Here is a 13,661-nt window from a genome sequence, read left to right on the forward strand (position 1 = left end):
ATATATATATATATATATATATATATATATATATATATATACATTTGTCAGAATATATATATTGCCAGAGCACGTATATATATATATATATATACATACACTTTATTCTTACAGTAAAGTAAGCTAAAGAAAAAAATGTTATTAAGAAAACCATAATGAAGAGAAAGTAAATTTACAAATATTTATTGAAAAACCTTCATGTACAAGTAGATTGACACAGTTCAAACCCGTGTTGTTCAAGGGCCAACTGTTCTCATGGCTACTGGAATATCACTATTTCTAGGCCCTGTCAATGGACACACACACGCACACATGCACACACGCACACACTGTTTTTTGAAGAAATGAGTTTATAGGATACCTTCAATTCAAATTCAAAACCATCGAGTTCATTTTCACCTTGTCTTAGTTCATATGGTATCTCCCTTTTTATACAGGGCGAATTCTGATTCTCACCCACTTCATTATATTTACTCATTGAATCTGTCCTACAACAACACACATAAGTTAGTTTTGGAATTACTATATGATACACCCTCCAATAATAGATTTACCAAATAAAGATTTCTTTGCCATTTTATGTCCTTATAATATATCCCACTAAACATGTATAGTAAAAGTAGGTGTTTAAAGTTATTTGTATTATTTTTTTCTATGTGATTATGTTATCAATTTGAAACAGTCTTTGAGAATATTATGCTAAGCGAAATAAGTCAGAAAAAGCTAAGAACCATATGATTTCACTTATATGTGGGATATAAAATTGAAACTCATAGACGGACAACAGTATGGTGGTTACCAGAGGGAAGGGGGTAGGGGATAGTATAGGACAGTGGTCGGCAAACTCATTAGTCAACAGAGCCAAATATCAACAGTACAACAATTGAAATTTCTTTTGAGAGCTAATTTTTTTAAACTTAAACTATATAGGTAGGTACATTGTTATTAACTTAATTAGGGTACTCCTAAGGCTTAGGAAGAGCCACACTCAAGGGGCCAAAGAGCCGCATGTGGCTCGTGAGCCGCAGTTTGCCGACCAGGGGTATAGGATAAAGGTGGCCAAATACATGGTTATGGAAGATATTTGACTGTGGGTGGTAGGCACACAATACAATATACAGATCATGTATCATAGAAATGTGCACTTGAAACCTATATGATCTTATTGGCCAGTGTTATCCCAATACATTTAATAATAAAAATAAAATAAAATAAAATGTAGTTAAGTTCCTATGAAACTTTTTAATAGACTCTTTTTATAAAATCAGTTATCTGTAAAACTAAAGTAAAAATATTTTAAAACTTCAATATAGTATATAGTTATGGGGAACTCCAGAACAGTTACATCAAATAGAGCATATGCAGTTTTTATCTTTGTAAGGCTTTAAATTTGTAGCTCTATTTTCAAATTAATAGAATTTTACTTAAAATTAGAAATTAGAAAAATTACATCAAACCATGCCATTTGAAATCCAAAACAACTGTGATTGGGAACATTTTAAACAATGCTCTTCTTTTGACTGATGATACAATTCAAGCATTAATCTTTAACAATAGACATAATTGTTTGGGTTACTTTAACTCATTCCTAAGAAATATGGCTAGTGTTTTTCTGTATTCACACCCAGAATAAAAAGATTTATGTTATTTGTAAGTTCTTTGTATTTGAAGAATGCCAGTTGTGACTGTGTGTTACCCTGTAACATATTCACACATTTTTCATGTGTAAATATTTTCATTGGAAAAGGGAAACTATTTCTCTTACAAATTATAACACTTATTATTTCTATTGTGAGACATAACCATAAACAGTCTTGAGTTTTGATTAGTTATAAACATCTTGCTTATTAGTATGTAAGGTTAATGAGGACAGAAATTGGGTTTCATTGTTCTTTGTATCTCTCATAGTACCTTACAGAAGTAACCACTAAATACTTGATGAATAAGTAAATTTGATGTTTTATATTTAAACTAGTGGCCTGGTGCATGAATACTTGCACCAGTGGGGTCCCTCAGCCTGGCCTGCAGGATTGGGCTGAAACCGGCTCTCTGACATCCCCTGAGGGGTCCTGGATTGTGAGAGGGCGCAGGCCAGGTTGAGGGACTCCACTGGTGCACGATCGAGGCAGGGGAGAGATGCCGGAGGTTGGCCAGCCGGGGAGGGACTGCGGAAGGGCTCCAGGGTGTGTCTGGTCCATGTCGCTCAGTCCCTATCAGCCAGACCCCAGCAGCAAGCTAACCTACCGGTCGGAGAGTCTACCCCCTGGTGGTCAGTGCACATGATAGCTACTGGTCAACCGGTCGACTGTCTGCCCCCTGGTGGTCAGTGCACATCATAGCGAGCAGCTGAGCGGCCTTAGCATATCATTAGCACATTACGCTTTGATTGGTTGAACAGATACCGGACAACCGGACACTTGGCATATTAGGCTTTTATTATATAGGATGACTTGTAATTAATTACTGGTCTCAATAATATGGATGTACCTTTTCCTCACCAAAAGTAATTAATTATTTTGTTGTTTAATTGATTTGACTCAATATGTTACTTCTTATATGCAGACTGCATATTTAATAGTTTTCAAAGTTGCATTTTAGCTGCAAACGTTCATAGTTACCTGGCACTCATCAGAGGTTACTAAGGTCCTGACATAATTAAATTTTGTTTATCAAACTGTAGTAAACAATGTTGTTCTTAGATGTAATGCTTAAGACAAGAAATGCTCATGATAGCTCAGATATCATTAAACATTATTACTGTAGTCTTTGAGCAAGTGGTTGAAGTAATTTCAACTCTTTATATGCCATTTAGGTTGGTTATGATGACGACTTTACAGTCTGTGAGCATATAATGCTCAGTGCTGCCCAAGTGCAGAATTTTGCAGGTTGGAACTTGACCCAAATCATGTGTGAGGGTAAATGAATGTCTGCTCAGTAGTTTCTTCCTTAGATGTTTTTACCTTTTTAAAGAGAAGAACACATAAATAGTACATTTTATTGATGTCATCTTTATAAATTTGCTGTGCATTGAGTGTTTTTAACTGGAGGATGTGATCCTGAGGGGTCCTAACAATGTTTATAAGATATATCCTTGAGACAAAACAACCTTATTTGTCTTTTTGCTATACGATCTTTATTCTTATTTTAAAATCAAGTTTCTGAATATGTGTATCCTGCCCTTATCATGTTGCCTTTCCTTTTCTCAGTCTTTTGTCTTTATCTCACTGTCATCTACTTTACCTAGTCCTTAGCTCTGAAAGGGGACAGTCCAAATAAAAATTACATTGTTCTCCTAGTTTCTTCGTATTTGCCACTTAAAAACGATAAGCACGCTAAGTTTATAATCTGAACACCAAGTTCAGTGCATGAGGATAGAGGATTGGCAAGTATAGGTAAAGAGAGGGAGTAGAAATGGATACAATAATTGATGTTTCTATAAACAAAGAACTGAGATGGGGATAAGAAATAAGAGAGCAGAGATGACAGATCAACATATTGAAAGACATTTAAGGTCAGACAAGGGATTGCTATTTGTTACTAAAAATGCAAGCAGGTAGAAAAGGTTGTAGTAGATGAACAACTTAGAGCGGACCTCACACTTCATTTTATTTGATTGTATAGCTAAAAGCACATCAAAAATTCTAAATCAATATCTATATTTTATCTTGTTGCAGAATATTATTTGGGGAAGATGCTCAAGCGTACACAAGTACTGGAAGTCTGCAGTGTTTTTATTGGTCATACTACGTGGCTAAGATATATTCTGTAGAATCGTTCCCTAAAGTTCTGTCTGCCAGGAGCTTTTACTTGGCTTTAAATCCTCAGTGGGTAAAATATTCTATTGCCATATGGGAGAGGCTGATTACCTTCATCTGCCCTTCAAGGACATTGGTTTGAGTACCATTTTACATTTATCAGTTTATAATTTATCGACTGCATGGTTACTGTTAGAAAAGTGACTCTAAAAATGACATCTGAGTCTCAATCGATGATTTTCATATCAAATGTTGTAGCTCTGCCTTCCAAAAGGACTCTGCTTGGTCTTCACTCTGCTTTTCACATCATTAACAATAAAGTTTAGTAATAACCTCATCTGGTAGCTTTATCTATGTTTACTGGGATACTAGTAAAAGCTTTCTCCTTTTTAATGCTATTATCTTTTAATTAAAAATGGATTTGTCACAATGTAATCAGGGAACAGAAATATGGAAATGGTGATGGAAAGATTTGTTGTAATATGCATTAGTGAAGAAAGTTTACTTGAAAAAAGTTATTAATTTCCCAAAGTTTTAAGAAATAAGCTATAAACCTATTTAAAAAGTGTTTGGAAATTGTGAAGAATGTTATTTTGGTGATTTTCCAGACTGAGGCTCTGACAACACTACATAAAATAAACAGGAATTTTGATGGCTGAGTTTGATCACTGGGACAGTCACGCCAGCTATTTTAGGTTCCGTAGCAGATTTACGTCTGCTGGATCATGAGTAAATTGTCACTGCACATTATACTTGATAGGCAATGAATTTTAATTTTTTTTAATTAAGAAAACGTTGGGAAAGGGAAATTGTGGGTGAAAATAATTTAGAATTTTGCAGGGAGACTGCTACTCTTAAAGTTCATTGTGGTTTCTTCGTTTGTGTTTTGCTCATTTGTAGTTAAACTAAAAGTACTGTTTATCTTGCTTTTCTTTGGTTTATTTCATACAAATATAAAGAGAACATTTTAATGGACTGAATGGACTCAAGTATTAATTTATTCTTTTTCCTCTTTCCAAGCTCACCACATTTATGTTTAGGAGAAATGAAAGTTATGAATTAAGGACTGTCCGTCAAGTCATTTTATTTAGCCAAAGTTGCCCTGAGGAGTTATATTGAGGAAGTTAAAGTTTTCTACATGACTAAATAGCTGAATCCGATGCCTTTAAGAACCACAAGAATGAAGTTGTTTATCTTAAAAAGAAAAATCACTTTGTGTCAGCATTTTTATCTTTTTTATAGACTGTTTAGGAATTTCGTAACAGAATGTCTTCTCAGTAGGTTTCTCAGTCAAGCAGTTTTAGTCGTTTTGCTAGAATTTAATATAAACTGGACACATTTGTAATTTTGTGTATTAAATTTTTCATTTGAGTAATTTATTTTGAATAATTTATTTTATTTTATTTTATTTTTAAATATATTTTATTGACTTTTTACAGAGAGGAAGAGAGAGAGAGAGAGAGTTAGAAACATCGATGGGAGAGAAACATCAATCAGCTGCCTCCTGCACATCCACTGGGGATGTGCCCGCAACCCAGGTACATGCCCCTGACCGGAATCGAACCCGGGACCTTTCAGTCCGCAGGCCAACGCTCTATCCACTGAGCCAAACCGGTTTCGGCTGAATAATTTATTTTAAAAGAGGCTCAATGTAAACAATTTAGATAGTAAAGTATAAAAAAGAAAGTAGAAATGATATTTCATCTCTTAGAGATTCCACTTTGAACATTATGGACTTCTAGACATTGTTTTATGCATGTATATGTGTGTGATACAAAATATATATGCAGATAGATGCATAAATCATATTAATGATGTTCTTTCTTCTCACTCTATGCTCTGGATACCTCCTTTTAAAAATAATTAATAAACTTTTTTTTTAGAGCAATTTTAGGTTCACAGCAAAATTGAAAGTATCAGAGTTCCTTTCCAACACACACAACTTCCTCTACTATCTACATCACTGTCAACAAATGTTTCATTTATTACATTGACACATCATTATCATCCAAAGTCCATAGTTTACAGTAAGATTCACATTTGCTGCTGTACATTTTAAGAGTTTGGATACATGTATAATGACATGTATCCACAGTTACAGTATCATACACAGTTTCACTGTTCTCAAAATCCTGTGTTCTGCCTACTCATCCTCTTCCCACATGCCCCCAAACTCTGACAACCACTGATCATTTCACTGTTTTCATAATTTTGCCTTTTCCTTAATGTCATACAGTTGGAATCATACAGTATGTAGCTTTTAAAAACTGGCTTCTTTCACTTAGAAATAATGCATTTGGTTTTTCTTGATATGTTTTCATGACTTGATAACTCATTTCTTTTTAGTGCTGAATAATATTCCATTGTCTGGATATACCACAGTTTTTATCCGTTACTGAAGGACATCTGGTTGTTACCAGGTTTGGCAGTTTATGAATAAAACTGTTATAAACATCTGTATGCAGGTTTTGGTTTAAATACAAGTTTTTGTTTCATTTGGGTAAATACCAAGAATGCAGTTGCTAGATCATATCGTAAGAGTGTGTTCAGTTTTGTAAGAAACTGCCAAACTGTCTTCCAAAGTATCTGTACCTCAAATTCAAAATAATTTCTACGAGCAATGAGAGTATCATATTGCTCCACAAGCTTGTCAGCATTTGGTGTTATCAGTGTTTTGGACTTTGGCCATTCGAATAGTTTGAGTGGTAGTTCATTATTGTTTAATTTGATTTTCTTGATAGCATTTGATGTGGAGCATATATTCATATGCCTGCTTGCCTTCTGAATATCTTTTTCGGTGAGATCTTTGGCTCATATTTAAATTGGTTGTAGTTCATGTTCTTATTTTTGAGTTTTAAAAGTTTTTTGTATATTTTGGATAGTAGTCATTTATCAATTGTGTCTTTTGCAGAGATTTTCTCCCAGTCTGTAGCTTGTCTTTTCATTTTCTTGACATTGCCTTTCTCAGAGCAGAAGTTTTTCATTTTAATGAAGTCCAGCTTGTCAGTTATTTCTTTCAGAGGTTGTGCCTTTGGTGTTGGAGTTAGGAAGTATTTCCTCTGCTTTTATCTTCTGGAAGAGATTATAGAGAATTGGTAATAATTTCTTCCTTAAATGTTTGGTAGAATTCACTACTGAAGCTATCTGGGCCTGATGCTTTCTGTTTTGGAAGGTCATTAATTATTCATTCAATATCTTTAATAGATATAGTCCTATTCAGATTGTCTATTTGTTCTTGTGTGAGTTTTGGCGGACCATGTCTTTCAAGGAATTGGTTCATTTAATCTAGGTAATTAAAATTTTGAGCATAGAGTTGTTCATAATATTTAATCTTCAAGTATTTTGGGAATTTCCATCTATCTTTTCACTGATTTTTAGTTTAATTCCATTGTGGTAAGAGCAGACGTTGTATGATTTCTACTCTTTTAAATTTGTTAAGGGTTGTTTTATGGCTTAAAATATGGTCTATCTTGGTGAATATTCTATGTGAAATTAAGGAGAATTAATCTGGTGTTTTTGGGTGAAGTAGCTTGTAGATGCCAATTACATCCAGTTGATTGATTGTGCTGTTGCGTTCAACTATGTCTTCACTGATTTTCTGCCTGCTGCATCTACCATTTCTGATAGAGGGTTGTTAAAGTCTCCAACTATCATAGTGGATTCATGTGTGTCTTCTTCAGTTTTATCAGTTTTGCCTCACATATGTTCCCTGTATAGATTTTTATAGTATAAATATAGATTTATATCATTATAATATGTATGTGTCATAATTTATTCATCAGCACGTAATTGTGTCTATTAGCATACTGATGTGCTAGATGTGAGGATATAGTACTGAACAAGACACATTCTCTGCCCTGAAGGAGTTTATTATTTGAGAAATAAGTATGTAAAATGCTTGCTTCCTCAGGCTCACCAATTTCATCTCTTGTGATGATAATATGAAATTATTTTAATGTGAATTACTTTGATCCAGTACTAGTAAGGGTCAAAATATTTTCATGTTTTTTGGCCTTCTTTTACAATGCCTGTCTTGTGTTCCATTTGGGTTTTTCTTTTTGTTATTGATATAGAAGAGCTCTTTGTATATTAGGGACATTAATACTTTGTCTATATATAATAGGTATTGAATTTTTCCTGACTATTGAATTGTAACTCACCCTTGTTAACATTCTTTTTCTTCTTCCTGTATAGAAATTTTCATTTTATGTAATTACATTTTCCTTTTGGATTTCTAGTTTTGCATACCATGCTAAGAAAGGCCTTTTCTACAAGATTGTTAAAGCAATTTTATTTTATTTTTTAAAAATATATTTTATTGATTTTTTACAGAGAGGAAGGGAGAGGGATAGAAAGTTAGAAACATAGATGAGAGAGAAACATCGATCTGCTGCCTCTTGCACACCCCCTTCTGGGAATGTGCCCGCAACCAAGGTACATGCCCTTGACCAGAATCGAACCTGGGACCCCTGAGTCTGCAGGCTGACGCTCTATCCACTGAGCCAAACCGGTTAGGGCTAAAGCAATTTTAATAAATACTTCTTTGTAGTACATGCATATGTGTCATGTGTTTGACTTACCTAGAATTTATAACGTGAAGTAGCTTTATTTTTTAAACTGGCTAGCTTATTATTCTAGTATTATTTATTAAATTAGCATCTTTTCTCACTGATATGAAATATGTCTCATAGCAGGTACTAAATTCTCAAATGTGCTTGGATTTATTTCCCACTCCCTATCATGTTTTATTCAGTGTCATCCTTTGCTAATAAATATAATAAATTTAAGTATTACTAAACTTTAATTACTGTAGTTTTATAATATGTTTTAATATGCAGTAAGACAAATCCTCTCATTTGGAATGTTTGGTTATTCCTTTTTAAAGTGTTTTGATTTATAAAACTTTCCAAGATGGTGGGATCACTTTTCAAATTCGACCCTACTTTAAAGTTAGGATTTTTGGAAATAGTCATTTAAATTTTTGTTGTAGAAATAAAGTGGGTTTCTGTTTTTATAGAAGACTGAAATTCAATTATAGTTATATGAAAAGTAAAACAAAACTGAATGATTAAATTAGCAACAGCTTAACTAGTTTTACCTTATGATAATTTTATTCTCATTTACTCTCTATAACAATGACAATAAAAGTATCCTTATAGAATAGTCAAGAATATTTGTCTCATTAATTTCTGTTTCTTTCACAGCATCTTACCTTGGTTATTTATTTACTTAGGAGTCATTATCTAAGATAACAAACTTTCCCCATACAAAATGCCTCACTTTGTCGTGTCTCCCCTCCCCCCCGCCCCCCTTCACACTTTATGGCATCCTCTCTTTCTTTTTCCCCCCTCAGACCCTCATGCTGCAATACTTTTTAAAACATGCAATACCTGACTATTTAGTCAGGGACACTGACCTCTTTTCCCTTAGATTGTCAAATTAAAAAATGACATCAGCCAACACAATAGTCGTTGGGTGTGAATGTCCTGTCTTGAGCCATAAATATAGGTCATACAATAGAGTTGCATCTTATTGGTCATGTTGCATAATAAGGTCGCATCTGATTGGTTAATTCTCAGTTCCAGAAATCCTTATATACAAGTATAGGCACCTTATTTTTTTAAGAAGTCACTTTGGAGCCCAGCGAGTGTGGCTTAGTTGGTTGAGCGTCATCCCATGCACCAGGAGGTCGCTGGTTCAATTCCTGGTCAGGGCACATGCCTGGGTTGCTGACTCCATCCCTCTCTGAAATCAATAAAAACATATTTTTAAAAAAGTCACTTTGAAGCAAAAAGGGCAGGTAATTACTACTATTATTATTTTAAATCAATAAAATTATACCTTTTTTGTCAGATTTAAAAAAAAAATATTTTTATTGATTTCAGAGAGAGAGGGAGAGGGAAAGAGATAGAAACATCAATGATGAGAAAGAATCATTGATAGGCTGCCTCCTGCATGTCCCCCACTGGGGGATTGAGCCCGCAACCTAGGCATGTGCCCTTGACCGGAATTGAACCCGGGACCCTTTAGTCCGCAGGCTGATGCTCTATCAACTGAGCCAAACCAGCTAGGGCCTCTTTCTTCCTTTCCTTTCCTTTCCTTTCCTCTTTCCTCTTTCCTCTTTCCTCTTTCCTCTTTCCTCTTTCCTGCCTTTCCTTCCTTTCTTTCCTTTCTTTCCTTTCTTTCCTTTCTTTCCTTTCTTTCCTTTCTTTCCTTTCTTTCCTTTCTTTCCTTTCTTTCCTTTCTTCCTTCCTTCCTTCCTTCCTTCCTTCCTCCTCTCTCTCTCCTCCTCTTTTTTCCAGCTAGGGCCTTTTTTGTCAGATTGACAAAATTATTTTTTGGTGTGCCACAGACTTTTAGTAATTAGTTTATTTGTGCCATGAGATAAAAAAGGTTGAAAATTGCTGGTCTAGTGTAAGAGACAGGTAAGAAACAAATAATTACAATACAGTGTGATGAGTGCTGTGACAGAGGAAGTATTCTATGAGGAAAGAGGAGGGGCATCTGTCTTAGTTGAGGTTTGGAAGAGGGTGGAAATCTTACCAAACTTACCAGAGGAGGTGAAACTTAAGCTGGGTCTTAGGGAGTCATGATAATAAGGTAGTCAAAAAATGAAGGTGAGTCCTGGCTGGTGTGGCTCAGTTGGTAGTGTGTCATCCCATTCACCGAAAGTTTGCCTGTTCAATTCCCAGTCATGGCACATGCCCGGGTTCCAGGCTCGGTTCCCTGTAGGGGCGTGCAGGAAGCAGCCAACTGATGTTTTGTTTTCACATCGATGTTTCACTCTCTCTCTCCCTCCTGCCCTCCCTCCCTCTCCCTCCATCTCTAAAAATGGATTTTTAAAAATCTTTTTTTTTTTAAAGAAAAAATAATGAGGGTGAGCAGGAAGGCATTCTAGGTAGAGGGATCAACACATGCAAAGGCATGGAGGTATCAGACATCATGTCAAGTTTAGGAAGCTCTAATAATAGAATTAAAAATGCCTTCAGTATATGGTGCATGTGGGGGAGTGGCAAAAGACAAAGCTGAGTAAGGGGACAGATGTCATTTCATGAAGGGCCTTGACTATCATCCTCAGGGCTGGGGGTGCAAACATGAGCAAGGCAAAGGCCTGGGGGAACATGTTTGCAGCTCTAATTCTCACTTGTATATCAGCAGTCCTCAAATTAGTAGCTCAAGCCTAGACCTCACGCTTGAGCTCCAGATCTATATAATCCAACTGCCTTGTTGTCCTCTCTAGAATATATCTAGAATGTAAGCTCGTGACAGAAGTACAGTAGTCTGCACTTCATGTTGTCGACAGGTTCTGCAACTTTAAGTGAAATGATAGATAATTAAAGCAATTTCCCCATAGGTTAATTGATACAAACAAGAATTAAGTTTCTATGACATTTCATCAACAGTATATAACTAAATGATGTTGAACGAAATGACTTTATTCAAGGACCTGTTATATTTCACTGCCTTTGTTCTAAGCTTTATCTGCATTGCCTAGAATAGTGCCTGACAATAATTTATCAGATGATTAAATAAGTAATGATTCTCTACTCTTTCTCTCAGAGGCATCTCACATTCCACATAAATCAAATTCATGATCTCCCTCTAACCTGCCCCTCTCCTAATCCCTATTTCAGTGATTGGCAGCATCTATTTAGTTTTATAAGCCTGGAACCTGGCTCAGTTTATCCTTGACATATCCCTGTTTCTCACCTTCCACATCCATTTTATCACCAAGACTTAGTGAATTTTTGACACCCTTTCTCCTCATATACTGGTGTCTATAGCTCTCCGTCTCCACAGCTCCAGTCCAACCTACTATTATTTCACTTATAGTCTTGTACAATAGTAGTATACTCTCACCATCTACTCTTGTCCCTTTTCAGTCTATTCTCTTTGCTGCTATTGAAGTCAAATAAACCCACAGAATCTGATTCTGATATTTCTGTTTGAAACTAGGTGGTAGGATAAAGAACACAATTCTTAACATAGTCTACAAGGCCCTGTGTGCTCTGGCCCATGTCTAGCCCTAGAGCCACATCTTGTGTTACTTTTTTGGACTTTCTCTTCACCTTGGCTTTTTAAATTCTTCCAATGGACTATGTTTTCTCCTGCCTCAACTATGATGTATAATTAGTAGCTTTTAATACATTTTATAAAATGGAATGTGTATTATTAGAGAAATGAATGTATCAGTACTTTTGAGTAGATATTTATAACCCTAAAATGTAATGTTCTGTGCAGCATTTTTTTGAAAAGTAAACTGTCCGTGAATTATTGCAGATAAGCTCAAGCACTTTGAATTATAATTTGTTCCTCTTTCAGATTATATCACACATTTCTATTTTTACCTCAAATTAGTTAAAAAACAAATACTTATGAGCTACATTCATTCTTATTTTAAAGAAAACATTTCCTGTTGTAAATTTAAGCCATTCTATTTTTTTAAATGCTGCAGTATTAAGATAGGCAGTAATTGTAGGAAGTGCCTTAATTTAAAATAAAACAAAAATTTAGGCTTTATATGAAAGTAGTGACTTGATATGAGTGGAAGCCTCCATTCTGAAGACAGTCATCATTTTTCATAAGATTTCAAATCACCTTCTTTAATTACAAATAAAACAAATCTTGAACAGTTGCACAAGCACCAGTGCTGAGCTGTGTTACTAAGTTAACTTATTGTTTTTAATTGTGAGTACCTGGGAGAGATTGTTGTCTAGTTTTGTGTGATAATTTATATTGTTGTATATTTGGTATTAAATGTTTTTTAAATTTAAAATATTTATTGACTATATTATAGTCTGTTCTATAATATGAGAAATTGGTTTGCTCATTTCAAATTCAAATTTTATTTAATCACTAAAGTAACGTTAGCAGGTATTGTACCATATAACATGAACTTATTACTTGTTTTCCTTTAACTTTTTTCTTTTAGTCAGTACAAAAGATTAAACTCCGTAGAAGAATGAAATCAAGTGATGGCTGTTTCTTTAGAATTTGAATATGGAGGCCACAGGAACAGAAGAAGTTGACAAGCTAAAAACTAAATTTATATCTGCTTGGAACAACATGAAATATAGTAAGTATTTTGATTTAAAAATTGTATAAATCCAAAGGTATATTTGAAGATGTGTATCATCTTCCTTATTAAATCACTGACATTGCTTAAGGTTCTCATTGAATGACATATTTCTGTAAGGAATGTAGATAAGAATGTCTCCTGAAGAAAGAACCAAATATCAACATAAACAATGCTTAGAAACTAAAGCATACTTATGTGCCCTCTTTTTTTTTTTAAATTCCAAACAGAATTTATTCAGGTGATGGTAATACCTCCGTTTTTAGATTTAATTTCAGGCAACCTCATGTATGAACCAGGAAGTAAGCAAAATAGACCTCTGAACACACAAAAAAGACGGTATAAAGTTCATGCACTGATACCTATGAATTTCTCCTGGAAGTACCCTCAGACCCTTATTTTTAACCTAGTAACTCTTGGTTTGCAAACAAATCCAAAAAGGGTCATATGGTGTTTTCTTTAATTTGTTTTGTTTTACAGTTTATTCTTTTTTGTTTGTTTTTAATTTTTCAGTTACAGTTGACTTTCAGTATTATATTAGTTTCAGGTGTACAGCATAGTGGCTAGATCAGTGATGGCGAACCTATGACATGCGTGTCAGAGGTGACACGCGAACTCATTTTTTTGGTTGATTTTTCTTTGTTAAATGGCATTTAAATATATAAAATAAATATCAAAAATATAAATCTTTGTTTTACTATGGTTGCAAATATCAAAAAATTTCTATATGTGACACAGCACCAGAGTTAAGTTAGGGTTTTTCAAAATGCTGACACGCCAAGCTCAAAAGGTTCGCCATCACTGGGCTAGATGTTTATATAACTTATAAA

General features: G+C 34.5%; 1 protein-coding gene across 4 annotated transcripts in view; it reads left to right on the forward strand.

The window, feature by feature from the left end:
• Positions 1–13,661, forward strand: part of ATG4C (autophagy related 4C cysteine peptidase) — an 82,334-nt gene that overhangs the window by 16,070 nt on the left and 52,603 nt on the right. For all 4 annotated transcript variants that reach the window (XM_023754668.1, XM_006089768.3, XM_006089766.3 and 1 more), the window contains exon 2: positions 12,688–12,831. In XM_023754668.1, the coding sequence (XP_023610436.1) occupies positions 12,756–12,831 (76 nt within the window). In that variant the 5' untranslated portion in view covers positions 12,688–12,755. The remainder of the gene's footprint in view (positions 1–12,687; positions 12,832–13,661) is intronic.

The sequence above is a fragment of the Myotis lucifugus genome, unplaced genomic scaffold, assembly GCF_000147115.1.
Source record: "Myotis lucifugus unplaced genomic scaffold, Myoluc2.0 scaffold_63, whole genome shotgun sequence".
Classification (NCBI taxonomy): Eukaryota; Metazoa; Chordata; class Mammalia; order Chiroptera; family Vespertilionidae; genus Myotis; species Myotis lucifugus.